The 27,507-nt window shown below is 45.0% G+C and overlaps 1 protein-coding gene and 1 long non-coding RNA gene across 4 annotated transcripts in view; both read left to right on the forward strand.

The window, feature by feature from the left end:
- The window catches only part of MEIS1 (Meis homeobox 1), a 149,392-nt gene extending 125,249 nt beyond the window's left edge, over positions 1-24,143 (forward strand). Inside the window, exons 10-13 of one of the 3 annotated variants that reach the window (XM_075536027.1) lie at positions 18,739-18,797; positions 19,987-20,076; positions 20,388-20,484; positions 22,575-22,716. In XM_075536027.1, the coding sequence (XP_075392142.1) occupies positions 18,739-18,797; positions 19,987-20,076; positions 20,388-20,446 (208 nt within the window). In that variant the 3' untranslated portion in view covers positions 20,447-20,484; positions 22,575-22,716. Of the gene's footprint in view, positions 1-18,738; positions 18,902-19,986; positions 20,077-20,387; positions 20,485-22,574 lie in introns of those variants that run through there. The other 2 variants (XM_075536026.1, XM_075536025.1) reach the window with 2 other exon arrangements.
- Positions 24,144-26,803: 2,660 nt separating this feature from the next.
- Positions 26,804-27,507, forward strand: part of LOC142431077 (uncharacterized) — a 34,590-nt gene continuing 33,886 nt past the window's right edge. The window contains exon 1 of the long non-coding RNA XR_012780678.1: positions 26,804-26,968. This is a non-coding gene — a long non-coding RNA (uncharacterized LOC142431077). The remainder of the gene's footprint in view (positions 26,969-27,507) is intronic.

The following is a 27,507-nucleotide window of genomic DNA, read 5'->3' on the forward strand; positions in this document are numbered from 1 at the left end:
CCCTTCCTGCGGAGGCAGGCAGAAGCAGCAAGAAGGTCCTGTGAGACTCGAGAATATACGTTGGTTTGGCCAGACTTTACGCAGCCTCTGTGCTCAGTTAGCGACCCCCGTCCCATGTTACAGTTGTCGTGGTTCTTAGGTGCCACGGAGACAGTCCCGACTCACAGTGACCCCACAAAGGACAGAAGGAAACACTGCCAGGTCCTGCGCTGCCCTCCCAAATCCTGGTGCTTGAGCCCGTGGGGTCCAGCCACTGGGTCAATCCATGGCACTGAGGGGCTTCCTCCTTGCCACGGCTTTACCAAGCATGATGTCCTTCCCCAAGGACTGCTCTCTCCTGATAAGGTGCCCAAAAGTACTTGAGAGGCAGTCTCGCCAGCCTCGCTGCTAAGGAGCATTCTGGCTACGCATCTTCCAAGACGGAATTATTTATAGCCAGAAAGTGTGTGTATGTGTGTGGTGGTGGTGGTGGTGGGGGGAGGGATCTTTAAAAAAAAGAGTTATCACATATATCATAAAATAATTGAAATATATATATATGGAGGCCTTGCCCTAAACAACACACAGATACTCCATTCTGCCCAGGGGATATCAGTTAAAAATTGCTTATAAATTGTTTGGGTTGAAACACAACTTGGGGTCTTCACCAGCGCCGTGTGTAGTGCAGGCTTGTGCCTTCTCTACTTTCATGTGGAATTCACACGACTTGCCTTTGTACTGCCTTACTTTTGCATTTGGTCACGGTTTCAACTCCACCGGTTTCCTTTGTAGTAGAGAGGAACCCTGAAACACCGGTGATATATCCCATCATCCCAAACCAACTGCCATCAGGTGAGTTTCAACTCACGCAGACCCTGTATAGAGTTTTCAAAGCTATAAACCTGTACGGGAGCAGATTGTCTCCTCTTTCTCCCAGAAGGTGATTGCTAGGTTTGAACCTGCAAACCTTCCTTTTCGTAGCCCAACGCCTAACTCACAGGTTGTGATAGAGGTTCAATTTTCATCAATAAAGCTTGATGAAAAATGACACCCCATGGTTGATGGGAGTTTAAAAAGGTTTATTAATTCTCATTCAGACCTTTTACTTTTAAGGAATTAAAAGTAAATAAAATAACAAAAAGTACATAAATAAAAGTAAATTAAGAATATATAAATGTGTGTACATATATGTGTATATGTTCCATCATTTGAACATAGAGGTGGAAATATGATTCAAAAATAGGGAAACCCAAACAGTATTTCAGAGGAACCAAAAATGAGAGAACCTGACGTGTGGTCGATTTGAGTACTAGAAAGCAGAATCGCCCCTGAGTGGTTTTCCTCGTACTTTATTGTAACAAGAAATTACCCAAAGCTTCTTGAGGAACCTGCCTTCCCTGTTCTCGAAGAAAACACTAGCCCAAGTTACTGCCTGGTGCAAGTACTCATTTTTCAAAAGGCTCATTAGTATTTTAGCAGTTTCCTTCATCTCACTTAGTCATAACTTTAAAAAAACCAGCAACCTCCCCCTGTCTTCCTTCTTAGATTTCTTAAAACTTGTTAACACACATGTACATTTCTGTGTGAACTATGACTCACTGTAAGTCACTGTTGGAGAGATTTAATAAAATGCCGAAGGGCAGGTTGGGTGCAGATCAGTCATAATTATTGGCAACAACATCACATATTGAAATGCACAGTATGTAAGTGAAAAATATAAACTTGTGTCTGGCGGTTAGCTTGTCATAGAAACCCTGGCTGATGTAGCTTTAAGTTGGGTCTGGAATGGAAAGTGGGGTGAGAAGTTTGATGCATTCGAATCGTCCTTTCATTTCATCATGGACCTAATTGTACCCTTCTTTCACGGACAACGAAGTGATATGTGTTACACGCCTAAGCTGCCTGTTTCTGAAGAAGATGGGGCTGGTAGGGGTAGTGAAGGTGGTGGGCAGGGGGAGTGAGAAACTTGAATGTTTAGTATGAAAACCGATTTAATTATTCAAGAGAAAATTTGAAATAGAAAATAATTGTTGAGCCTCTTCTTGTCAGAGTAAAAACAGAAGGGAGGATCTTTAAAAGGTTTGCTATTCATAATTACAGGATTTGGGGCCTCAGACAGGATGTGAAATTTATTAGATGAAACATCTTAGGCCATGTCCATGTCAATAAATTATTTGAGGATTGAGGCAATTATGCAAATAATTTGTTTACAATATTTCTACGCTGACTACCTACATATTTTCAGCGAATGCATATTTTGTTTAAGTATTGACTTTCATCGCTAATGGCCTCAGTATCTCCACCCAGGATGCTGGCGGGAGACCTGGAGCATCGGCCCAGTGGAAGCACAGTGTGCGTCAGAAACGCGTGCCACCTTGCTCCGGTGCTCGCTCAGTCCCAATTATGATTTGGTCTGAAAATGATAAATAATAACATTTGGGGCTTTTGTCTTTGGGGCTCTCCACTGTTGTTGCAATGACAGACAGTTCTATCACGTCCACAGTGAAAACACAGTAAGAGGTTGAATTGTTTTTTCATCTTGCAAGTAGAAACTTCAAAGGTGGGGATCAGGTGGCAGTTTAGGTCTCCCTATACTTAGGCTGAACTCTAAAGAGCATACTCACATACAAAATGAATAGTAGGTTTTCTTTTTCTCTCGAAGGACATGAAAAAATAAGAAAAACTGATAAATTATCAAGGGTTCATGATGGAGGGAAGGGGAGAGGAAGAGGGACAAACGAGAAGCTGATATCAAGGGCTCAAGTCGAAAGAAAATGCTTTAAAAATGATGATGGCAACAAATGTGCTTGTCACAATGGATTGCATGGATGGATTATGATAAGAGTTGTACGAGCCCCCAATAAAATGATTTTAAAATATATACCTTTATTTCATATATTGAAAATATGAGTGTAGCCTGACCCAATAAGAACGCCCTTCTGTGTTGTCCCACTGATATTGCAGACTGGATTTTCATGATGAGAATGTGAATTTTGTGATCGTGTCTCCGTCGCTGGAAGGCTCACAGACATCCTGCCTCAGCATGGTTCTAGTCTAGGGTAGACTGAATGAATTTTACAGTTTCTTTGTTCACTATTTCTCATCCGAACATTATCCCATTAAGGAGTGGTGTTAGAAGCTTACTCCTTTGTGCTCTGAGAAGGCAGTGCAGGTTTGGGGTGCAAAGGACCTTGACCTTTTAGTTCCACTTGGTTCCATGTCTCCTATGGGAAGTACAATCTGTATGTGGAGAGAAAGTTCACGTTCCATCAATACCAAAAAAAAAAATCCAAACCTTTGTCAGTCCAGTCGATTCTGACTCATGGGAACCTCATGGGCATCCAAGTCGAATTGCTCACCATCAGCTCCTCAATGGCAGCAAAACGTCCCGGATTCACTAGGCTTGTCTTCTATGACTGCTAGGTGGATTGGAACCAATGACCTTTTTGTTGTTGTTGTTGTTGTTGTTATTGTTGTTAGTCAAATAAAAAACCAAACTCACTGCCAGTGAGCCAGTTCCAAACCAGAACATTCATAGAGACAGAGTTGAACTGATTCTGTGAGTTTCTGAGACATGGACTCTTTACAGGAGTAGAGACCTCTTCTTTCTCCTGTGGAGCAGCTGGTGGGCTCAACCCGCTGACCTCATGGTTAGCAGTTCAACCCAGTAGTCCACCAAGAGCGCTTTTGTTCTTAACTCACTACACCACCCAGTAGCTGATTATACACCAACCGAGTGGCCTCCCGACTACTTGAGTGGATCCTGTAGAGAATTGTCCTCACTCTAGAACGCTGAGGTTTAGGACACATACCAGATTGCCACAGCCACTCCATGTACTGCCTTCAGAAGCACAAAGCGTTCAAGCATCACCTCTCATTTCCTCCCAGTGAAAACAGCCAGTGCGTTATCCTTACAGATTTATGCCACTGGCAGGTAAAAATGTAAACTTCTTTCTAAGAAAATGGTCATCTCCTTTATTGCCACAAACAGATTCAACTGGGAAAGGTCAAGTTCCTTCCTGAGTTACTGCCATCCTGCAGCCAGCACTTTTATAAGTCATCAAATATTCCATAAATACAGGTACCTGTTTAAATGTAAATGTTAAAACATTCGCAAATTATCCCTTCAGCTTCTGTGATCTAGAAATCAATCGGGGGTCACAGGGTTTCATAGAATTGTTCGGCATTTTTTCCCCGCCCGACATAATTTAATAATACGTTTACAGATGTTGTTTAAACATTAGACACAGATTGTTTTGTCAATAAAACTAAACAGAGGCATGACACAAAAGCAAGGGGAAACAGATGTAAAATACAGTGCGGCGTGGAAGGCGCTCCGGGTCATTCAATTCTTTGCTCGCCAACTACAAAACGCAGTGTGCCGTGGAGGGTGGGTTTGCCTTGCCTTTGAACCCGCCAGCAATGGAACGGCTTCACACGCGTACACTCACGTGCGCACGCACCCACAGACACATTTTGTTAAGCAGCCGATTTAACTTTTCCGATTGGGAATCGAAGGTGTAACCTCCATTTAAGGTAACATTCCTCGTTGATCAAGGGAGGAATAGGTGCCGTATTTTTAAGAACGGAGGCGAAGAGGAGGAAATAGAAACTGAAATAGTCTCCCCAGCACTTTCCAGAATCCGTTTTTCTTCTCCAACGCTTGGTTAATTGCTGTGCTTTGCACCTCGAGGGTCAATTCTAATGATATTACCTTTACAGGTGCTACTCTGGGCTTAGAGTATAGCAATCAAGACTACTCACTAGATAAAATTCTGTCTCGTTGCTCATAAGAAAATATTGAAATCAGTCAAAAAAAATGTTGAGCTCACATATTGCCTCCGACAGAGCTGGCAGGGTGCCAGGCAGCCAGGATATTATCAGGAAAGCCGAGCAAATAGCTTGCAGGGGAGAGAGCTGTGAATTTGGAAACCTTCAGGTATTGTCCTATCTTAGGGAGTCTTAGGAGTTCAACGGAGGCATTGCTTTTGTCTGCAGATTTAAAACAAAACAAAAAAACAACGCCTATCCAGCAAACAACCCTCTTGGAGAACGACGCCACAGTCTGTTGAATGTCCTTTGATGTCAGTGTGACACCCTAAGTGTACCCAGCGCTTTTCTCCGGGGCGTAAACACACGCCCTTAACACGGGTCGACATGGAGAAACTCCAGGTGCAGGTCTGGGATGGTGTCTGCTGCGCTCATGCCAACCTCCGTCCCTTGTTGCCATGAGACCTGGTGCGTGTAGGTGAGGCCGGCCTTTCTGGGGTCTAAGAAGGTAGAGTTGAAGACGTCAGTAGCGTTTCTTGTGGACGCGGTGTATGCTCCAGCCTGCATTCAGAGGCCATTTGCAGAGCTTGGCAGGAGAGTAAGAGCAGTATCTTGCCAGAAGCCGAGGGCCGTTGGCCCCCAGGAAGTACCTCAGGGCCACTGAGGCTTGGAGCTCAAGGGCAGCACGGTGCTAAGTGAGTGAGGGGCTGGGTTTTTATCCCGTGAGCCCATGTTTCAGAGCACCTGTGGGTCTGAAGCCCGAGCGGTGCCGGTTGATTTTGGATCGTGTACTTCTGGTACGTGCTGTCCAGTTGGTTCTGACTCGCGGCAGCCCTGTGCACAGCAGAACCGACCACTGCCAGGCCCTGCGCTGCTTTCCTCCCTGCTGCTCTGGGTCAGCCTCGGTGGTAGCCACCGTGTCAGTCCCGCTCAGTGAGAGTCTTCCAAGCCTGATGGCCTTCTCCAGGGTCAGATCCCTCCTGCTAACATGTTCAGCCCGCTCTTCTAAAGAGTGTCTGGTGGCTCCTCTTCTAGGACAGATTTGTTTGTTCCGGTCATCCAGGGCACTCTCTGTAATCTTCACCAGCCCCCTAACCCAAAGACATTGGTGCTTCTTCAGCTTCCTTGTGGTGAGTCTGAATGAAGCCCGGTGGGTTGTCTTTTGGTGTCATGGCACACGTGTCTGGTTGGAGTACTGGAAGGAGGCCCCTGAGCACCATGGACCCCAGCAGAGCAGGGCTTCCTCCCTCTGACTTGCAGGACGGGAGGGACAAGGGTGTGAGAGACATCCTGACCCACGGGACCGAGCCCTACTTGGCAGTGTCCCATGCCACAGGTGGCTCAGAACAGATTCTCCTGCCAACCTCCTGGCAACGTAGGACTTAGCAGTCATATTTGGAAAGCAAACAAGATGAGGAGTCTTGAAGGGAAAAGACATGTGGCGTTAGAACCTTTCATCTGCCTTCTCCATGCCTCGTGGATCGAAGGAATGTCCTTGCTAAAGTTACCTTGTCTCCGAGGGCAATAGGCCCAGAGCATTCACTCTGTGGCTCTTTGGCTCAGATTTTCACATGGACTGAAATATTATAGCTGTAAGAACTGTGCTCTGCCTCCCTGGGTAGCACTAGTTCATTAGCCTCTTGGGCCTCTTGGGGCGTCCCCGTGTGACATAAATGGCTAAGGCCTGGAATGCTAGCCTGAAAGTTCCACCTAAGAAAGGCCAGGCAGTTTGCTCTTGAAGGGTCCCAGCTTTGCACACAGGGGGGCCCCATGCGTTGGAATGGACTGACGGGGAACTATTGCATTTTGCTTTGAAAGGATCTTCCTGCTCTGATATTCCAGGCGATCACATTTGTTGCGAGGCAGCCCTGATGGCGCAGTGATGCAGTGCTCGGCTGCTAACTGAAAGGTGAAACCCACCAGCCACTTGGAGGGTAGGGGGTGCAATCTGTCCCCCTTGCGATTATGACTAGGAGACCCAGCAGGGCGGTTCTACTCTGTCCTGTAGGTTTGTAGTGAGTCAGGCTGGATTCAGCAAGCACAGAGAAGCCAGGTGGAGGCTTAGAAACGGACTGTCTTTCCGACTTTACAGTGCGAGGGAGGGGTGACCCCCACATCTTTCCATACAGAGACAAAAAGGGAAATTAATGAAAAAGTTGTTACTTTTCCTCATGTTAAATAAGCACATCAGAGACTGTAAAATAAAACCTAGATGGAATTAAACATCATCACAAGACATGAAAAACATGTGCGCTGTCATTTTCGGATCCACAATAAAGATAAATCAGTTGTTTTTAGCAGTGTGCTCGGAGTCTATGAAGGGCATGACAGATAATAGGGTTGAAATTTCTGAAGTTATTGTACAGCCAAATTTGTTTTTTCCTCAGGCATTCAATCTTTTTCTGTAGTAATTTTGTACATGACAAACTTTTTAGTGGGCACATTAATAATCTATAAGTAATGTGCTGTCGGGTGTCAGTTAGATAAGATGAAAAGACCATTTAAGCATTATGCATTTGCTTCATTGCAAGAGCATTATAGGTCAGGAGAAGTAACTTTTGAATTGCAGTTCCGTGTACAGCATGCGCTCGCTCTCTCTCGCTCTCTCTCGCTCTCTCTCGCTCTCTCTCTCTCTCTCTCTTTCTCTCCCTCTCCCTCTCCCTCTCCTGCTCTCTCATTTGGCTCTTTTCCAAGTCTTCGTGGAAGAGCTGTCTCTTACATAAGTCCTACAGGTAGGAGCAGATTTGAATTGCACACTAGTGAATCCAAGGGACCATGGTGTCAGCTGTCTCATCAAAACAGACTTCAGTGTTTTCTAAAACGGTGCCTCTTTACCTTCTTAAAAGAAACTTTGTGCAGGGGCAGCAGCCTCCGCCGGGAGGGGACAATGAAGCTTCAAACATTGGTAGTTTCCTAGCAAGTCAGGTTTAGGTCTATTCTTGTCAAATCCGTCTGAAGTGTGTTTACATATGGTTTGCCTCTCTGGTATTTTCTGCTTGCGCAGACCTGATCTCCACCTATTTTGTGTCAACAGTTGCCCGGCCGGGGTTGGGTGATTAACCATTGAGCACCGTAGCACCGAGGCCCCGAGTCAGAGCCCCGCCCGCTGGGCTCCCTGTCTCTGGCTGACATCATCTGGCTTCAGGCTGGGTCTCCATAAAACAGACAGCATTTCTGAGAGGTTGAAAAGTCAGCCTGACATATTAAAACAGGGGGCAAATGTTGCCTCCTCGTTGGATAAAAATGATTGTCTCCAAAAAAAAAAAAAGGCGCGGAGTCAGAGGTGTGGAGAAGCCAAGCGGTTCCCAGGGCACACCTTGTCGTGCATGGATCCGGTCAGCCTTGATCCGGCGTGTGAGCAAATGTTCCCCAGCTTGGAGGAGCTGCTTGGCGAGGGGGTGGTTTGCTTTCTTTCTTTGCCAATGGAGTTAAAGAACATTCAAAGAAAGCAAACCTCTAGCAACATGGCGGCTGAGTTGGCAAACAGGGCTCTGATTTCTAGTGCCCTCACTGTGGTGGGGCTGTTCCTCTTTATCTGCCTGACATCCTGAGCCTGGCCCGTTAATATTTAATATCAAATTAACTGCTCTTGACACCTGAGCAACAACAAATAAACAGAAAGCCTTCATCTCTCCCCCTCCTTGGGAGCTCCCTTTCCCACGATGACCCCCTAACCACATAGATCTCAAAGAACCAGTTTTGTGCTTCCCGGCGGCTACGTTCTGTCACCAAAAGGGGGGTGGGGAAACCTTTTCTTTAAGCATGCCCATTTGAAAAAAACAAAACAAAACATGGGAGAATGTAGTCTTGAGTTCTCAATATGACAGCTAAGAACATTTCTTGTTGGTGGTGAGATCTGGTTCAATGTGCACAAAGTCAGTCTTACGTGAGAGCAGTATGTGACCTGTGGATGGTAATGAAATACTCCTATAATTTTCTAAAGATCGATGTATCTACATGCACACCTAAGCTCTGTGTGTGTGCGTGTGCGTGTGTGTTTATTATTGGAAGCGATGCATCTGAATGCGCCCCAGTAGTTTCCAGGATGGTTGTCCCATGGAAGAATTCTCTTGGCCTTTGTCATTAGAACAGCCAAGGGAGACAGTGGTTTTGAACTGCAGACCGTGTGGTTAGCAGCCTACATTATAAACACCACGCCACCAGGGTTCCTTGGACAATTTAGAGAGGCCATTTTTTTTTCATGCCATTGTCTCCCTTTGAGAGATCACGTCATATCCCTCCGTCGGCAGATATCTGTGTCTCCATGGAGAGCTCCACTTGCATTTTACAGACTGCATGGCGTTTACCTTTCAAGCTTTCATCGCTGAAATCGAAGTTATAGCGAGCAAAGGAATAGACACGGGTACCTATTCAAGTCAAGTAGTTAGTGTGGTGCCATTCTGTCGTTTAACTTTGTGACTGGGAGAAAGTAGATTAGGGCGATTTTCAGATCTCTAGCCCTGGGGGCGTGTGACAGAAAGATGAGGCTTTCTACTCACGTAAAGAGTTACAGTCTGGGGAAACCCACACAGGGGGTTAGACTCCATCCTGTAGGGTTGCTGAGTCTGATCTGACTCGATGGCACTGAGTTTTGAGCCCTGGTCACCTGGCGGCTACCCAATGGGCTGCTAACTGTAAGGCCAGCAGTTGAAACCACCAGCCATGGGACAAGGGTGAAACTTTCTACTTCTGTAGAGAGTTACCGTCTAGGAAATTCAGTCCTTTCTGGTAGGGCCGCCATGAGTCACCAACAACTGGATGGCAATGAGACCCAGGGCATGAGTGGTGTCTGCAGGCCTGGGAGGTTTACGGGTCCCCAAAGCTTGGGGAGCTCAGACAAGCAGAAGAGAGGTTCTAGAGCAGTGGTTCTCCACCTTCCTTTCATACAGGTCCTCATGTTGTGGTGACCTCCAACCATAACATTATTTCCATTGCTACTTCATCACTGTCATTTTGCTACTTTTACAAATCGTAATGTAAATATCTGATATTTTCTTTGTTACAAATGGAACATGATTAAAGCATAGTAATTATTCACAAAAACAATATATCATTCTATATTGTGAAATATTTATTTCTAACAACAAAGAAGTGAAGTGTTGTCTTAAAGCACGGTGGAGCATGGGTTACAGTCTTCACGCCAGGCACTCATAGGTGGGTGTATCTGCATGTGGGTAGACCCGCTTGGAGACAGATAGAGGAGCTGTGTCTGGGTTCCTAAGACCATCGGAAACATATGTTTTTGTGCATATGGGAAAATTGTAGTTTAAATAAAAAAGAAAAATAACAAAAAATCCAAGTCAGCAATTAAGCCAAAGGCAAACATGTTATTCTTTTAACTTGTTCACTAATAGGTACTCTTTTGCTATGTTATCCTAGAATATTCCATTGTTTATGCATTATACTACTAATAATTTAAATTCCATACTTCCTCGGGATGACACAATTGTATTTACAAGGTAATACAGACTAAAATTTTGGCGAGGTGTCGCACTTAGGCAAATATTTTATGCTTATAAATGTCACTTTGTACCATGTTTTATGCCAGTGGATACTTAAAATACTTTCAACGGCTGCATATTCTTGACACAAGGTCTAGTGAGATATCCCCATCATTCATTGCACTGAGTTAGGAGCCCCTTTAGGGACCCAGAAGACCGCAGGTAGTGATAGAAGTGTCCAGAAACCCTTCCATACTCATGGATCAAACCATTGGTCTGAATTCTGGCTGTACATATTTTTCCGAATAAAGATATACTTTCTAACTTTGCTCCAAGGAAAACTCTCTGTAACACACTCCGGGCAATGAAAATTGGGAAGTTGTCTCAACCTCCGTCTTCCAAACCAGTGCACGGGTTTTGTTCTTCACGTCATTCCTTGTCGACGAATCAGGGACTGTTTTTTTCACCAAGGTCTCTGAAGAAAATTCCATAGGTCATTCCTAAAAGTTCTTCGATAACTTCACTTCTTTTGAGAGTAATTTGACAAATGCTCCCATGACTGGATGGATGGAAGCCCTTTCCCAGGGCTGGCCTAACGGCGTCAGAAAACACATATTCCCAATGGTCTTAGGAACCCAGACACCAGCCTTCTATCCGGCTCCAGGTGGGTCTGCCCACATGCAGATACGCTCACCTGTGAGTGAGTGCCCGGCGTGAAGACTGTTATCCATGCTCCACGGCAACATCTCATTTCTTTGTTTTTAGAAATAAATATTTCACAACATATAATGACGTATTGTTTTTGTGAATAGGGGACCCATCAGACAGCTGGTGGGTGGGTGGACTGTGACTTGAGTAATGTCCGACATTCTGTCCCCAGAGTGGACTGAGAGCAGAACATGGGCGCCTCCCCCCTCTCCTTCTGGTTTGCCTCCTGCTACCATTTTCCACCTTCCAGCCCCCGCCACCCAGATGATGGACTGCAGTCCTGGCATTGCTGCATCTTGGTAGGGGTGAAGAAATCAGGAAAAGTTGCCAGAACCATGATTTCATAAAGTTTGACTTGAGATTGAGTCAGCTTCCTTGAGCGACTTAAAATCATGTTTTGCAAAACTGTAATTCGCCAAGAAAGGGAGGGTAGAAGGTTGCACCCAGAAAAGAGCCACACTCCTGGGCCATTCAACCCAGTAAGTCTACGAGCACAGTCGAAGAACTCCAGCAACAAGTGTTGAGGTTCACTTCTTGTTTAAAATGGAAGAAAGGTGAAGTGTTTGGCATACAAACTATGCTTTAAGTTTATTTAGGAGAAACTGTCTATTTAAAAAAAGCAGAAGATATCGTTTTATTGGGAAATTCATGGACGAAGAGAAAGACAAAATTCTAGAGTCCGGTAACTACTTTCCAATACGAAAGTTTATATTTGAGGATTTTCATAGTGTTTAAAGCTACGAGGACCAACCATTGAGAGTTTATAAGACCTATATACATCATGTATTGTCTATTTTAGTTGAATAAGCAACAGTGGTGCATGCAGGAATTGCCAGTACTTCCTTGATGCTTAGAAGATTAAGGTGTCAGTTTTTGATTATTACTTAACCATGCATCTATTTATATTGCCTATCTGTTCATCAAAATGGCTACAGTGATATTTTCTTGAATGGCTGGGCTAGATACATAGGAGACCCTGGGTGGCCCCAAAGTAGAAAGGTTAGTGGTTCAGTTCTACCCAGAGGTGTCTCAGAAGGCAGGTCTGTCTAGCCCTTTGCTTGTGCAAGGTCACAGCCTTAAAAGGCCAGGGGAGCGGTTCTGCTCGGCACAAGTGGAAACTGTGAGTTTGAATCGACTTGGTGGCAATTAAAAGCAAACACAACCTAAGTAGAAAAGATAATTTTACTGATATGTTCTCCTGTGACCTATTTTCCTAGGAATTGGTCATTCCAGTGTCACTGGGCATGTGAGTGTAAATGGCATCTTTCCATTTTCTCCCAAAATTAAGTCTGTGCCTTCTGAAGTTAGGCTACATCCACCACCCTCCAGCCAACTCCTCACTTCCGCCTAGTTGCCAAGGGGCACTATGGGTATAAAAGGTCAGACCATTGTGTTTCGACAAATCCTTTTGATTTTAGGCTGTTAATTGGGTTAACTGTGAGATGCCAAAGCTGCACACAATGTCACTGAAAACCAAAGTCCATGCCCTTGAATCCACTGGGACTCCTAGACACCCCATCAGCTACCTTTAATCACTAGTGAAGAAGTAGGGTACTAAACACTACAGGAGAGACTAAATTGAGTCAAGGTAAAATGCCGTTTCTGAAAGTCAGAAAATACTTTTCCTTCACTTTTATTAATGTTACATAGACCCACACAAGAGAACAGCAAAGCATGCTAGAGCGCGGGGAGAGGCCACAGCTCTGTATGTGGGCAGCTCTGTATGTGGGCAGCATAGCCCATGGAGCTGGGAGTTTGCACTCTGTTTGGTTTCTAACTGAGGCCTCCTTCTGAGAGTTTCTAACTGAGAGCAGGCAGTGGGAGCCAAGCTTACCAAACCATTGGGGTGGGGGTGGGGGGAGGCACCCGAAGGACCAGGGCAAGTGAGTAGAGGATGAATTGAAGGGCAAAGGTCAACTTCTGTAAGCTCCTCTACCAACTCCTGGTCAGAAAGCTTTTCAGATATCCAAAGACTGCGAATGAAAGGAAATAGATAGGTAGAATTAGCAGAACGGGGGTGGGGGGGTGGGGGTGCAGGGAGGAGGCTGTCTAAAGATAAATAAACATCAAGGGCAAAGAAAAGCAAGAATAAAATGAAACGCCCTTTTAACATGATAACTCTGGATTTGCCTTCTCCTTGTCCAGATCCCATTAAAAATGAGAACCCGACTCAATATTCAGATAGTTGTTTTTGGAGATTTTCCTTCATTTCCCCCTCTCGCTTCCTTATCAGCAAGTCTTGGGTCCTAACCCAACAAGTAGGCAAAAAAAATGCCTCTCTGTATATTTGGACATGTCTTCCTTTCCCTTGTGAAAGTTCTTTTATGACACAGGAGACGGTCCGATCCCAGAAAACATTCTGTTCCAAGATTCTTGACAAAAGGAAAGTTCAGGACGCTTTTCCTAGTTCAGGGAGCTCTGGTGGCGGAGTGCTTTCCAGCTGGGCCCCCAATCAAAACAGGCCAGCAGTTAGAATGGACCGGTCCTTCCTTGGGATGAAGACGGGGCTCTCTGCTCCCCTCAACAATCTCAGAAACTCTGCAGGGCAGTGCTACCTGGCGTACAGGTTCTCGACCAGTCGGCGACGATTCATTGGCAGTGAGTTTGGTTTTGCGATTGTCCTGATTCTGCCCGTTCTTCTAAAGTGCTTCACAAGATAAGAGTGCGTCTTCAAGGCACAGTGGGATCTAGATGTTTTTAAATACCCCTTGACTTTTGAAACGTAATAGAGAGAAGCAAATAAGAACTTACAGCATCATTAAAGATTTCCTTTTTGGAAGCACCCTGTTTATGGCAAACTTGACTTCCATCCTAGGAAGTCAAGATGAGCAGCTATTTATTTTATCAAGAACAGGCACATCGCCATGCGTTCCTGGCGTGATACGGACATCAGAGTTTTACAAGCTGTGCTATTTGGTGATCACTAAGTAACACTGCAAAACTTTGCTCTTACCTCTTTAATTATTCTGAGACCTCACTTAATCCACATGTAAAATTCTAAAGATTGCATGTATTTCACTGATATATTTCTTTTTTTAAAAACATTTTATTAGGCCCTCGTGCACTCTTATCACAGTCCATACAGATACAGACATCAATTATATAAAGCACATCTGTACATTCTTTGCCCTAATCATTTTCTTTTTCTTTTTCTCCTCTTTGTTTTTTTTATATTTTATTAGGGACTCATACAACTCTTATCACAATCCATACATGTACATACATCAATTGTATAAAGCACATCCATACATTCCCTGCCCTAATCATTCTCAAAGATATATTTCATCTCAAACATTTGTGGCTGTTGATGAATATTTTTTTATTATATAAGGCAAGTGGAATTTTGCCATTATCTATATTGCATTTCTCTTTAAAACACTGTTCCTCTCGATGTGCAAACATACACGTGTATATGTAGATACACATATATATAAACACATGTAAGAGCTTACAATAATTTTACTGTTCTCTCTTAAATTGACTGTGTCTCAAAAAGGGAGAATGTTCATTCATGTTCACATTAAATCTAAAGTTTTTTTCTTTTCTTTTGGTGTAGTGTTTTTTTAAAATTCTTGATAATTTCCACAAAGGGAAGTAAGCGTTTTGGTAAAAAGCATTTTGCTACCAGAGCAGGGAAGATGAGACACAAGGTCAAAGGGCGTTTTAGAAGCAAACAGCTGGACCAGTTTATTTAAACAGATACAGGGATGGGGGAACTGACCTCAGTTTGACTTACAGTGGGAGGAGCAAGAATGCCATTTTATTACTTTGCCCAGAAGGAAAATGTTTTTGTGTTCGAATTCACCCTCAAGCCATCTAAACACTTGGCTCTGCTGTGTGGGCTATAATTCTCAAGAGAGAGTGCATCTACGATAGTCCGAGATCATCATCAACTCAAAAGAGAGGCAAATGGTGAGATGGTTCCAAGGTGGGAACGGTGATGAGGTTTTGAAAAATTTAAATCTTCTCGTAGTGGGCTCACTGTTGCCATACAAAGATGCACTCCATGACTTCCGAGAATAACAGTTTTCATATCCTGCTAGGAAGTATAATTAACTAGCATTCTGAGGCTTACTGTGCCTTGCATGTCTTAATAATGTTTCACCCTATTGGATTTGAAAAATAAAAAATGTTTTTGAATTTAAGGAATTCCATTTGCCTTTCTGCCTACATCTGCTATTGGTCCGAGTTCCTGGGCCGTGGAAATGGTTAAGTTCTGAATTAAGGATCGAAAGGCGGGCCTAGGAAGTACCAGGATCCGCGAGCGTATTTCCAAACACGAGTCTCCACTGGAAACTATGTGTCGTGTAATTCTCCTCGGACACACATGGAGTTATCATGAATTAGGTTCAGCTCCACAGCAGAGGGTGTGGGATTTATCCTGAGGCTTTCCCAGACAGCAAACGTTCATACCTGGCCCCAAAGAGAGGCAAACAGCACCCTCAACCTGATTGGCGATGGGGAGGGGTTGCTGCTCTCTGGGGTCCCAGAGTCATTCTGTCATAATAACTGCGTTTGGTGTCAGCCACCACCCACTTTAAGAGGGGCTCAGAAAACCCTCAGTCCTTGAGCAGAGAGAGGGGCCCAGGAGTTGAGCGGTATAAGAAACACATCCTAGAAGGAACTTATTAAAAACCAGGCATGTTTGACCTACGGCGAAGAGAGGCATCAGCCCGGGGCGTGGCGACTGTGTTTGAAGGTGCTTACCCTTACTCATTGTGGAGATTCCGACTCACAGTGACTCTTTATAAGGTGTCTAGAGCCATACATCTTTACCGGAGCAGGCAGCCCACCCGCTCACACTCAGAGCGGCCAATGGGTTAGAACCTCTGACCTTGCACGGGCTATCAGGCCAACGATGACTTGACAGTGCCACCAGGGTTAGAGAAGACAGTGGCCCAGGCGATGAGTGGTGTATTAGAATTGTTTAACTAATTGTTTAACTCTGAGGTTCAACAAGAGAGATGCATTATGCTGATGGGATCTTAGATCAAGGAAGGCCAAGGGCTGTGGCCTTGCCCATGGGTGACGTGGCCTCCCCAAGTGCAGCGTGAAGCAGTTCATCTACTTGGTGGGACTCAGGCAGAGGAGACTCCTGTCAACAACCAAACGACGAATAACCAGTGGCCATGGAGTCCTTTCCGATTCCCGGGAATCTTGCTTGCGGCAGCAAAGAACTGTGCTCCACAGGGCCTTCCTGACAGGTAACCTTTCAAAGGCAACTTACCAGGACTTTCTTCTGAGGCATCTCTGGATGGGTTTGAACTGCCAGCCTTTTTGGTGAATAGCCGAGTGCCTTGCACCACCTTGGGAGTCTGATGACCTAACTAAGGGACCTGGAAAGCCCTTCCCACACCTGAGATGCGTAGTTTCCATGATTCCATGAGCGTACAGAATTGTTCTGGATTCTAACCTGGCTTGGTTTTGATGAATTGAAATTCATCTACTGGAATATGACTGTGTGAATGTGAAGGAATCGAGATCAGGCATATAAGTAACTCAAGTCATGGAATCTTTTTGAGAAGCCTTATATGTCCATAGCAGCCCTGGTGGCTTAGTGGTTACGAGAGTTGGGCTGCGATGTGCAAGGTCAGTAGTTTGAAACCACCAGGAGACAGATGGGGTTTTGTACTCTCATAAAGACGTACAGTCTTGGAAACTCACAGGGCCAGTTCTAACCTTGTCTCACAGGGCCTCTGAGTTGGAATCCACTTGATGGCAGTGAGGGTTTTTGTTGTTGTTGTTGTTGTTATTATCTGTCTATGTACGCGTGGAATGCTGCCTCAACCTACAAAATGTGACTTCAGACTTCCTTGCCTCCACAGCCGGGTGGTTGCCAGTGCTACATGGCTCAGACCCAGGCAATTATTAGCTATCTCCTCAGTCTGGGGTGTCTGAGACGGGTGACACAATAGTGGTCATGCTCTGGTCAGGATGTTCCAGAGGAGGGTCCCACTTCTCCGCCACCATTTGCCAGTTGTGTGTCATCCAGCAAATTATTACTGTCTCCTGGGGAACATGTGACCTCAACTAAGTCACTGAAATTCCCTGAGCCTTGGCTTCTCATCTGTTAAAAAAGGGGCTTTTCCTACTTTTTAAGGAATGCTATAAAACATTATGTTTGAAAAAGAAATCTATAAAAGACCACGCTTTAAAAAGGAAGTTAGCCGGCAGAGTTCATTCCCTCCAAGGGCCTGCAGATTAAGAGCTGGGTACTGTCTCCCCCTCTTCTCTCTCGTGCCTTTGTTAGTTACTATGAAAATTACTTTTGGTATATGCAGAGTATTAATATTAAATAATTTTCTAATTGGTCATGCAGTGAAGGCAGCTAATGAAAAAGCAGATTTTTTTTTCATTTTAATTGGTTATTTCACATGGTGTTTGTGCTACACCTGTGCTTATAATGAGAATGGAGAATTAATCTAACCTTCTGCTCACATGATTCCAATTTTCATGGTTTATACAAGATAATGATAACCTGATTTGCAACACCATTTGTTGAAGATCTGTGTTTTAAATATTTTTATTAGCAGTTCAGGGACTTCATATACAAGAACTGAAATAATATATATTGCCAATAAGAGTTAGCACCGACGGTGGATGTTTTAGTGAGATTCCACTTGGTTTGTTTTCATGCCTTCTCAGATAATGAAAATAAATAAGGAAGCAGGTTGGCACTGAGAAACTTAAAATGCATTTTTGTTTTTAAAACCCATCGCTGTCTTGTGTGATGGTTTGGCTTTTAGAAACTGTGCTCTCCCCCCAAAGTGGGCAGACTTACGAAGCAGGATTCATACTTGATCGTGGTTCCTTTAATTATACTAGTGCATTATTCAACTTTTCATTGTATTTCGTTTATGTGCTGCTTGTGTGTGATATATTCAAATCTGAGTCAAGGACAAAAAGGAATTCACTATTTCAACATCGAGTATGTCCTGTTCATTTTCTGTATTGGATATGTACTTCTTAGTATTCCACAGTACAAGTGAATCTCAAAAGTTAGAAAGTCCATGAGTATGATGTTGGAAGGCTTACATTAAGCTCTTTGGAAACTTTTGCAGAAACGATTTCTGCAGGGGTCTACAACAATTGTGGTTTGGTCTGATGTTCGTTATAAATGTTCAGGGCTAACTGGAGAAAGCAAGAGGGCGAGTTCAATTGCTGTAGAGCTGTGACCTTGCCTTGACCTCAGACTTTGCATAAAGAGCAAAAAAAAAAAAAAATCCAAGCCATTTCTACAAGGAATGCACTTCTCTGAAGTCCCCAGCAGTGTGGGTTCGTGGTGACAAACTCCAGACAGCCTCGCATTTGCTGGTGTACTGCCGTCATCATCATAACAGTGGGCATTAAAATAGAATTAGGGTTGCAAGAGGTAAGGAGGTTCTGATAAAAACTGTAAAAGAGAAAACAAACAAAGAAACAGTTCGAGAATATAAGCTGGAAACGTCACCAATTAGGTAACAGATGCCCTTATGAACCTCTGACTCTACATCCCGCTCCCGAATTAAAGAGTGGAGGTTAGTTAGTATGGCTTCCTGAAAATGCGGCTAATCCCCCCATGCAAAGATGAAATGTTAGTGTCCAACTGTGGTAAAGCAGGCAAGCGTCCATCAACTCAGAAGCCCTAAGCCTGTGGCCTCAGAGATCAGGCGGGGTTACAGGCTCTGCAATACGTGAAACTGCACAGAGAGCACTGGGGAACCGAGGCAGCTCCATCTGACCAAGGTCTAGCTCTGCCCCACTGGGATGCACCCCCTCTTCTTTCTCCTCCTCTACCCCACCTCACCCCCCTCTCTCTTTTTGAAAGGACTAATGATTTGCTTTACTGTCTTGCTTGCAGGTTTATTAATGCCCGGAGAAGAATAGTGCAGCCCATGATAGACCAGTCCAATCGAGCAGGCAAGTCCCCCATAGTGACTGTATTCAAGTCACGCAAGCGAAAACCATCCTCAAGCCATTCACCGGGCGGTCCGTTACCTGGTAAATAGACTGGGAGTGCGAGCTAGGAGCGCCTGGCACTGAAAATGAAGCCTGCTTCCTTTCATAACCACACTAATCAATTTAACATCATTAAAATTTTCAAGAAACAAAAGAAAAGAAAAAAAAGGCAACGAAGAAAAGTCACTCTCAAATCCTACGCTCAGCTACAAGATTCTTTGTATACATTCGGGATATTAATATTTTGTGTTTTCTTTTTTAACTTGAGTTTGCCTTCCCAGCTCTTTCTGTTACTATGACCACTCCCTGGTGCATGGCTTGGTGTGGAATTGCTGTAAACTTTATTACCTGTCAAAAGGGCAAAGGGGTCAGGATCGCTTGTGGGACTCAGTAAAGTTCAAAGACATTCAAGGTGGTAGAGCTCTGTGTGTTTTAATAACCCAAGGCAGCTTCCTTCTGAAGCAGCTTTTTAGGCACAGTTAAAACCCGGGACTCAGGTAGTGGTATAAAGACCGGGGCTCTTATTTCGCAGACCTTCTCCTGGGAATCCTCATCTTCTGGTCTTCGAACTCCTCCTCCCCTGTTTTGAAAAGCAAAAAAACCAAACCAACGAAAACCACTTTTTCTTCTTTTTTCAACATGTGCTCAAAATTGCAATACTTCTGTGGGATCTTGGCTTGCAGGACTGAAAAATCCAAGGGCCATCTTTCTAGAGTTGATTTACATAATAGTATCACTCTCCTCCCCCCTCAGCCTCACTCTCACCCCAAACCCACACCAGTAAGATCCTGAAGAGCATTGACCAGGGATGACATGGACCCAACTTTCATCAATTTGGATTTCACTATGAACTCCGGTCTCCCAGAGAGGATTGGAAAATGGTTACATCTCTACGTACTCAGTGGGAGTCAAAACCCACAGAGAAACATTTATCTTTATCGCAGCTATTTTTTCCCCTTTTGTTGTTGTTTTGAGCGTGGTGCTTTGAAAACTGAGTCACGGGGTGTGTAGGACTGGGCCAACAGGAAGGTGAGCGATTTAAAATGGTCTCGGCGAGGCACATGTTCTGTTAGCATCTTCTGACCCCTTGCCGGCTGGTTCTTTCTCGGGAGAAACTGTGACTAAGAAGTTGTGTTCTGCACTTTTGTAGTAAGTCAAGGAACTCCTTACAACCCAGATGGTCAGCCAATGGGAGGCTTCGTAATGGACGGTCAGCAACACATGGGCATCAGAGCGCCAGGTAAGATTGGATGTGAGTGATGGTTCCTACTGGTTAAGCCCGTGAGTGCCGTCCTCTCGTCAGCACAGGTAAATTCACCTGGTCCTCTGCTCTGATCTCTAGCTGCCTGCCTTGCCTTGCCTTGCCTTGCCTGCCTGCCTTCTATGCGCCTCATAGGACAGAGGGGAATCCGGGATCTTAATGCCCTGAAGATCTCGCTGCTTCTCAGTCCTCTGGAACCGGTTTTGGTTTTGGTTTTTAAGGGGCTTTTGGCACTGTCTGTGACTTTGCTCATTCGCTGGCCTCTTCTCGGATTTGTATCTCCCTTCTAGGACCCATGAGTGGAATGGGCATGAATATGGGCATGGAGGGGCAGTGGCACTACATGTAAACCTTCACCTAGCTAACCAATCGCAAGGCAAGGGGGAAGTAAGTACAAATGGGGTCTTTGTGTTCACTTTGTCCTAGGAATATTTTGTTTCCCTCTTGCATTTCCTATGTTCTCCTTGCCCATAGTTTCATGCTTGTTCATATTCCTTTCCATGAAACTCCTGGTTTCTTGCTTCCTTCATTTTCTCCCGGGTTGTGATCAAGCTTTTAAGCTGATAAATACTGTGTATGATGTACATTTATCCTGTGTGTTGCTATTATACAGTACTGACCACATGACAAAACAAGAAACAGTCAGGAGGTGGGGGAGTGGGTTGTCATGGCAACAGACTGATTTGCAAAATGTAAGCAGTCTGCAGCAGTGCAAGGAGAGGAAAGAGCATGTCCCCAAAGTGTCATAAATCTGTCTAACCGCAGTTGACGCATGAGGTACATTTCTACACTAACCTGCAAGACACCGAAAAGCCAAACAGAGACTTTCTTTTAGGTAAAATAAACACAAGCTTTACTTAGGGTAAGTAAAGGCATATTTTGAGCTGCAGCCAACTAAACTTTGATTTTTTTTCCCTTAGTTTATTCCTTTGTCTGTCCATCATAATGGGATTACGTGTGGCAATGGAAAAAGGGAGAATACAAAATAGAGGTGTGCACAGCAGGCTGCAGGGCTTAGCCCAGGCTAATTGACTATATCCAAATTAAGTATGCCATCACTTGCAGTGTGACAAATGGATTTGACTTATTCAGTATACAAAAATAGAGATCATTAATGCACTTTTCAGTGGCAGGCCGAGTGAAGTGGGCCTTCGAAGACTGTCCCAGATTCTCTCCCAATGCATATTCTCTCCTAAAAAAAAAGACACTCCAGCAGTCCGTGTCCCAACAAGTCAAGAGTGTTTGGCACGCCAAAGCTCCGCGCGCTTCCTGAATTGCCCCTAAGAGTATTGCTGCTGCTTTGTTTCTGAAATGAAAAGCAGCGGTCTCAGAGTCTGCGCTGTGTGCCTCCGATGATATTAACACACTATTTGAACTCACTGCTGAGAACAGGGTAATTCCTACTGGTCTTCTCTGGGTGGGAGTCGGATAGAAGTTTAACAATTAGCTCCGAAAACATTCCACTGAGCTTGGGAATGCGACAGTCTTATTACCTCATCGTGGAATGCTCTAGCTTAGTTAATTTAAATATTGTTTCTTAGTTTCTGGGTCAATTAAATTTAAATGATGTATTTTATGCTTCGTGACCAATTAAATTAATAGGTTATTACAAAAAATATTATCATCTTTTTTGATTAAAGAGCTGTGGGTACAGTATATTTTATAAGCAATTTTCATTAATTCAAAAATGTTCCTTTAGGCTAGATTAAGCAGCCATTCATTGCTAGAGCCTGGAGACTTTATTCGAAGGTGCGCAACGCGTTCACAGTGCACTATTACTTAGAACTAAAGCCAATTGAACCTACTTAGCAATGGCGTTATGCCTTTCCCCCTTGATGATTATGGAGCTTATAGCTCTCGGAAACAATACAGCTGTCAGTTTCCATCAACTATAGCAATCCATGCAGAAGACAAGAGGCCTCCTCAAAGCAGAAGGAGTATTGTTTTAGGTCCAATTTTCCTTATTGTTCTGAAAATCATTGTAAGGTGGACAGGGTTTTGTGAAGGTTTTCTGACCCCCTCCTCCACCCCACCCCCCAGTTCAGAGACCATGAGGAAGGAATTCATTGATAACTGCCATTGATTTTTTTAGTTTTAAAGCAGGTTTTGCTCAGTAATCACCTTCGTGAGCCTGTCTAGCTCAGCTTCACGTCAGGTGGTCAGTGACCACTGCAGGGCGCTCACTGGTGATGGGAGCACGTTGCAGGGCTAAGGGCGTTTCTTCAGACGGGATCTCCTGTCATGGCCTTATTTATTGACTTAAATAAAGAAGGCCTCCGTGGGCAGGCACGGGAGCAGGACCATGAAAGGGGGTCTCCAGCAGGACGTTTCTCATTTTATTTTCATCTATGTGAGTCATGTCTCCTTCATCCCAACGTTCCCTGGCTTTCACGGTATTGCCAGAGCCCGTAACCCACTGTTGCTTTCTCATAATTTTTTCTTTTCTTTTTTTTTTTCTTTCTTTTGAATCTCTACAGGGCTGCAAAGTATGCCAGGGGAGTATGTAGCTCGGGGTGGTCCAATGGGTGTAAGTATGGGACAGCCAAGTTATACCCAACCCCAGATGCCCCCGCATCCTGTTCAGCTGCGTCATGGGCCCCCCATGCATACGTACATTCCTGGACACCCTCACCACCCAACAGTGATGATGCATGGGGGACCGCCCCACCCTGGAATGCCAATGTCGGCCTCAAGCCCCACGGTTCTTAATACAGGAGACCCAACCCTGAGTGGACAAGTCATGGACATCCATGCTCAGTAGCTTAAGGGGATATGCATTGTCTGCAATGGGGACTGATTTCACATCATGTTGTTTTCTGCAATGACTGTGGAGTTCCATTCTTGGCATCTACTTTGGACCAAGGAGCATCCCTAACTCTTCATAGGGACTCGTAAAAAGCAGGAAATATCAACCGAAGTCAATTTGGGGGACAAGCTAAATAACTATATAAGACATTAAGAGAACAAAGAGTGAAATATTGTAAATGCTATTATACTGTTTTCCATATTACGTTGTTGCTTATAGATTTTTTAAAAAAAAATGTGAAATTTTTCCACACTATGTGTGTTGTTTCCATAGCTCTTCACTTCCTCCAGAAGCCTCCTTACATTAAAAAAAAAAAAAAAAAAGAAGCCTTACAGTTATCCTGCAAGGGACGGGAAGGTCTGATTTGCAGGATTTTTAGAGCATTAAAATAACTCTCAGGCAGAAGAATCTTTCTTCTCGCCTAGGATTTCAGCCATGCGCGTTGTTTCTCTCTCTCTCTCTCTCTCTCTCTCTCTCTCTCTCTCTCTCTCTCTCTCTCTCTCTCTATCTCTCCCTCTTTCTAGCCTGGGGCTTGAATTTGCATGTCTAATTCATTTACCCACCATATTTGAATTGGCCTGAACAGATGTAAATCGGGAAGGATGGGAAAAACTGCAGTCATCAACAATGATTAATCAGCTGTTGCAGGCAGTGTCTTAAGGAGACTGGTAGGAGGAGGCATGGAAACCAAAAAGGCCGTGTGTTTAGAAGCCTAATTGTCACATCAAGCATCATTGTCCCCATGCAACAACCACCACCTTATACATCACTTCCTGTTTTATGCAGCTCAAAAACATAGACTGAAGATTTATTTTTAATATGTTGACTTTATTTCTGAGCAAAGCATCAGTCATGTGTGTATTTTTCCATAGTCCCACCTTGGAGCATTTATGTAGACATTGTAAATAAATTTTGTGCAAAAGGACTGGAAAAATGAACTGTATTATTGCAATTTTTTTTTGTAAAAGTAGCAGTTTGGTATGAGTTGGCATGCATACAAGATTTACTAAGTGGGATAAGCTAATTATACTTTTTGTTGTGGATAAACAAATGCTTGTTGATAGCCTTTTTCTATCCAGAAAGCAAGGAGCTAATTATTAATAACAATCATTGCACACCGAGTCTTAGCGTTCTGACGGAAACAGTTTGGATTGTATAATAACGCCAATCCCAGTTGTAGTCGTTTGAGAGTGCGGTAATGAACTCTGAATCTAAAATAAAAACAAGATTATTTTTGTCATGTTGACTCCACTGCTTGAAACATTTGTTTCCTGACCCCCTCCCTCCAAATTTCTCAGCCATGAATGCAGTCCATATAGAAATTAATTGGAGCTCCCCAAGACATGAGTATTTGAAGATTTCAACCACAGTCTCTGATTTCTTTCAACCGACTCCATGAACTCTTAATCTCAGCCAACGTCGGGCGGAATGAAGGGCCCGACGCTGACTGTGAACATCCCACAGAATTACTCTTCCAACATCAGTGGAAGGATTCTTGCACACAGTGATGGCTCTGCGCTCAGAGCGCAGTCTTTTCACGGAGCATGTTACCTAGGATGAGCTTATTAGCAAATTAACTATGCGAACTGAAGAGACCAGACTTCAAAATCTAATTTTTACAAATATGCTCTATGTTCTCATTGGATAAAAACTGGTTATTAACCAATTTTCCAGAACAGCTGTACAGAATTTCTGCATGGCAGCCAGCTAAATGGTACAAAATAACATGTTTAGGCTGGAATAGCTTATAATTTTATTTAAATAAAATTGCTGCTATAAAAAGTGCTTCACGAAGCTAAGGAAAATATACAAATATTTTAATTAAGGCAAATTTGTTTAAAGAGAAACAACAACAACAAAAAAGAAGCAGCAGCAGCCTTTTAGCAGTGATTGCTTTGTAAACAAAGGATGGGTCTGAGAAGGCCTTAAACTCAAGTCTGACAGTCCGGTTCCCGTCACCCTATAAACCCGCCCTCAACAATTCTATTTTCTAGTTGAAAAGAGAAACCAGCCGCTGTTTGGGTTTACTAGGTGACGTGTGATTGACTGACTCACCTGCTGGGGCTGCAGCCCCACTCTCACCTCTTGTTTATGGGGCCTTGTTCCGAAACACGTGGACGAGCACAGGGAGACCTGGCAGCCTGGGCGCCCTCCCACCCAACCCCTCCCCACTCCTCCCCCCCCCCCCTAGATGGGATTGTTTAAACTTCCCATTTTGACCCAGCGGCAATTCTTCCTCTCCATAAAGAGGCCGCCTTAGTGAAACCATTCTCTTTTCATAGGTGGTTACTAGCAGTTAACAACCATTTATTTACTTTTGAAATTAATAATAAACTTTATCAACCAACCTCCCAGCTGCCCCTCCTCCCCTAGCACTTGGCTGGGGGAGTTGTTTTTTTTTTTTCTTTTCTTTTTCTTCCCAAGCCTTTCTTCTGGTGGTGACTCCAGCCCGATGGGGGAGGGAGAGGAAAGGGGCGGAGGAAGGGAGAGAGACTGCGAGACTGGCTAGGGGGACGGGGTGGGGTGGGGGTGGGGGATGGGGGTGCGGCGGGGTGGGGGTGGAGATGGGGGAGGGAGGGAGGGGGAGGGGAAGAAGAAAGGTACAGTGAAGACGAGTTAGGAACCCTGGAGGATCCCAGGAATCGAGAGCGTTTCACTAAGTCCATCTGGAAAATAAAGCCGACTGTGTTGTTTCTGTGTTGCCCTTCGGTTTCGCGGGCCTGTGGGAGCCCTGGGCGTGGGCTGGCAGACCCTTGTGTGTGTGTGGGGGGGTGTCTTCTCGCCCCTTCGATGCCACGTTAACATTTCCTCTTGTAACTTTCAGAGCCAGCTCCGGGGTTGGAGGACCCTTATCTGAAAGAGGGGAGTCATAGCGAAGCCACGAGTGCTGCTAGGTTTCTTAAAAGGCAAAAACAAAACGCCCTCCTTCCCATGTGGGCGCACAACCGTACCTGCCTTGGATGTGACTTGGGAGGGGCGGGGAGGGGGTCGTGGAAACACTGCGGGTACCAGGCAACTTTTTTTTAAGCATGATTTAATTTTTTAAATTAAAAAATATTTTACCCTATCATATTTAATCAGCTGTAATTATAACACATTCAAAATGAATAATATGCCCTGACAGTATTTTTATTGTTATTGTTCATCGCATGATGTTCGACTGCTTTAGAAGCGCAGGAAAGAGAAGTAAACGCGCTACAAATGGGGAATTACCCTCGTTTAGCATTAAAATTCATTTAGATAAAATTGCCACAAACATTTAAATGGGAAGATTAGTTCCCCCTCACGCCTTATTGCACTCGCTCAATGGTTCCGTTAAGAACATTTTACACGTTGGAAATTCCGTCTTCGCAGACGGCTTGCTGTTTCCTAGTTACCCGCATTCAAAGCAAAGCAGCCGCACCGGCAGCCGCACCCGCAGCAGCAGCAGCAGCAAAAAAAAAAAAAAAAAAGTTTTGGCAACTGGTGTGCAATTCATCCGCTGCTAGCCCCCCTCCCCCGCCCCCTGCAGACTGCCCCCCAGCCGTCGTCACCCCAACTCTCCACCCCAGGCCTTCCCACCCCCACAGTGTAATTGGCTGAGCCCTGCCCTGGAAGGAGCGAGTTGTTCAGTTGCATAGTGTTTGTAAATAATGTATACAATCAAATAGGGGGGTGTGTGGCGGCGCCCACCCCTCTCCCGGCCTCCCTCCCTCCCTCCTGTTCGGAGGGTTTCCTTGAATGTGCAGTTTCTCACATCCCCTGCCCCGAGCCCATGAGCCACGTGTTTGGGCTCTCTCCCTGCCAGGACATTTCCAGGAAATTCACCGCGGCTTCACGTATTAGGGACGTGGGAAAGAATGAGTTTGAAAGGTCCACGCACCGTCGGGCCACTTCTCCCTTTGCGTCGTGGTCTCTCTCTCTCTCTCTCTCTCCCCTTCCTCTCTCTCTCCCTCCTTCCCTCCCTCCCTCCCTCTCCCGCCCTCCGGTCTCTCCCCCACCTCCCCCTCCCTTTCGCAGAGCTGCAGGATAAAGAGGAATGTCGGCTTCGACTGCCATCTTTTGGGGATTTGGAAAAACGACTCGGTAGGAAACAGAGGGAGGTGGAGGGGCATGGGGGGTGGGGGAGGGAGCGGGGCGGGCTGTGGGGGGAACCCCCTTATTATCCTGTGTCGGAACTGGCTCCCTTAATCTGATGCTTAAATATTTGATGTGGAAAAATTACCCATAAAATTAGTTACTAACAATTTCAAATTGAAATCACTTATCGAATTATAAACGCATTAAAGCTGTATGGATGGTATTAGGGGTGCCTCCGGAGGCAGCGGGTGGCTCCTAGCACACAGCCAGGCCCGGGAGGTTCGCCCCGGGCAGAGTTCGCCCCAGCACAGCCGGGCACCGGCACGGGAGGGCGTCGCCGCGGTCCGCTCGCGAGGGTCTGGGCCTGGGGGGACCGAGATGCAGACCAGGCCCCGAGGAGGCTCTGGAGCGCCGGCTCGCACGGCAGAGGCGGAGGAGAAGGGTGGCGGGCTTCAGGGCACCGGCGCCTGATCGGAAACTTCCCGGTGAAATCGAAAGATTCTGCAAACGACGTCCCAAGCCCTGCCCTCCCGCCGCCCGCGTCT

This window comes from Tenrec ecaudatus, chromosome 17 (genome assembly GCF_050624435.1).
Source record: "Tenrec ecaudatus isolate mTenEca1 chromosome 17, mTenEca1.hap1, whole genome shotgun sequence".
Lineage (NCBI taxonomy): Eukaryota > Metazoa > Chordata > Mammalia > Afrosoricida > Tenrecidae > Tenrec > Tenrec ecaudatus.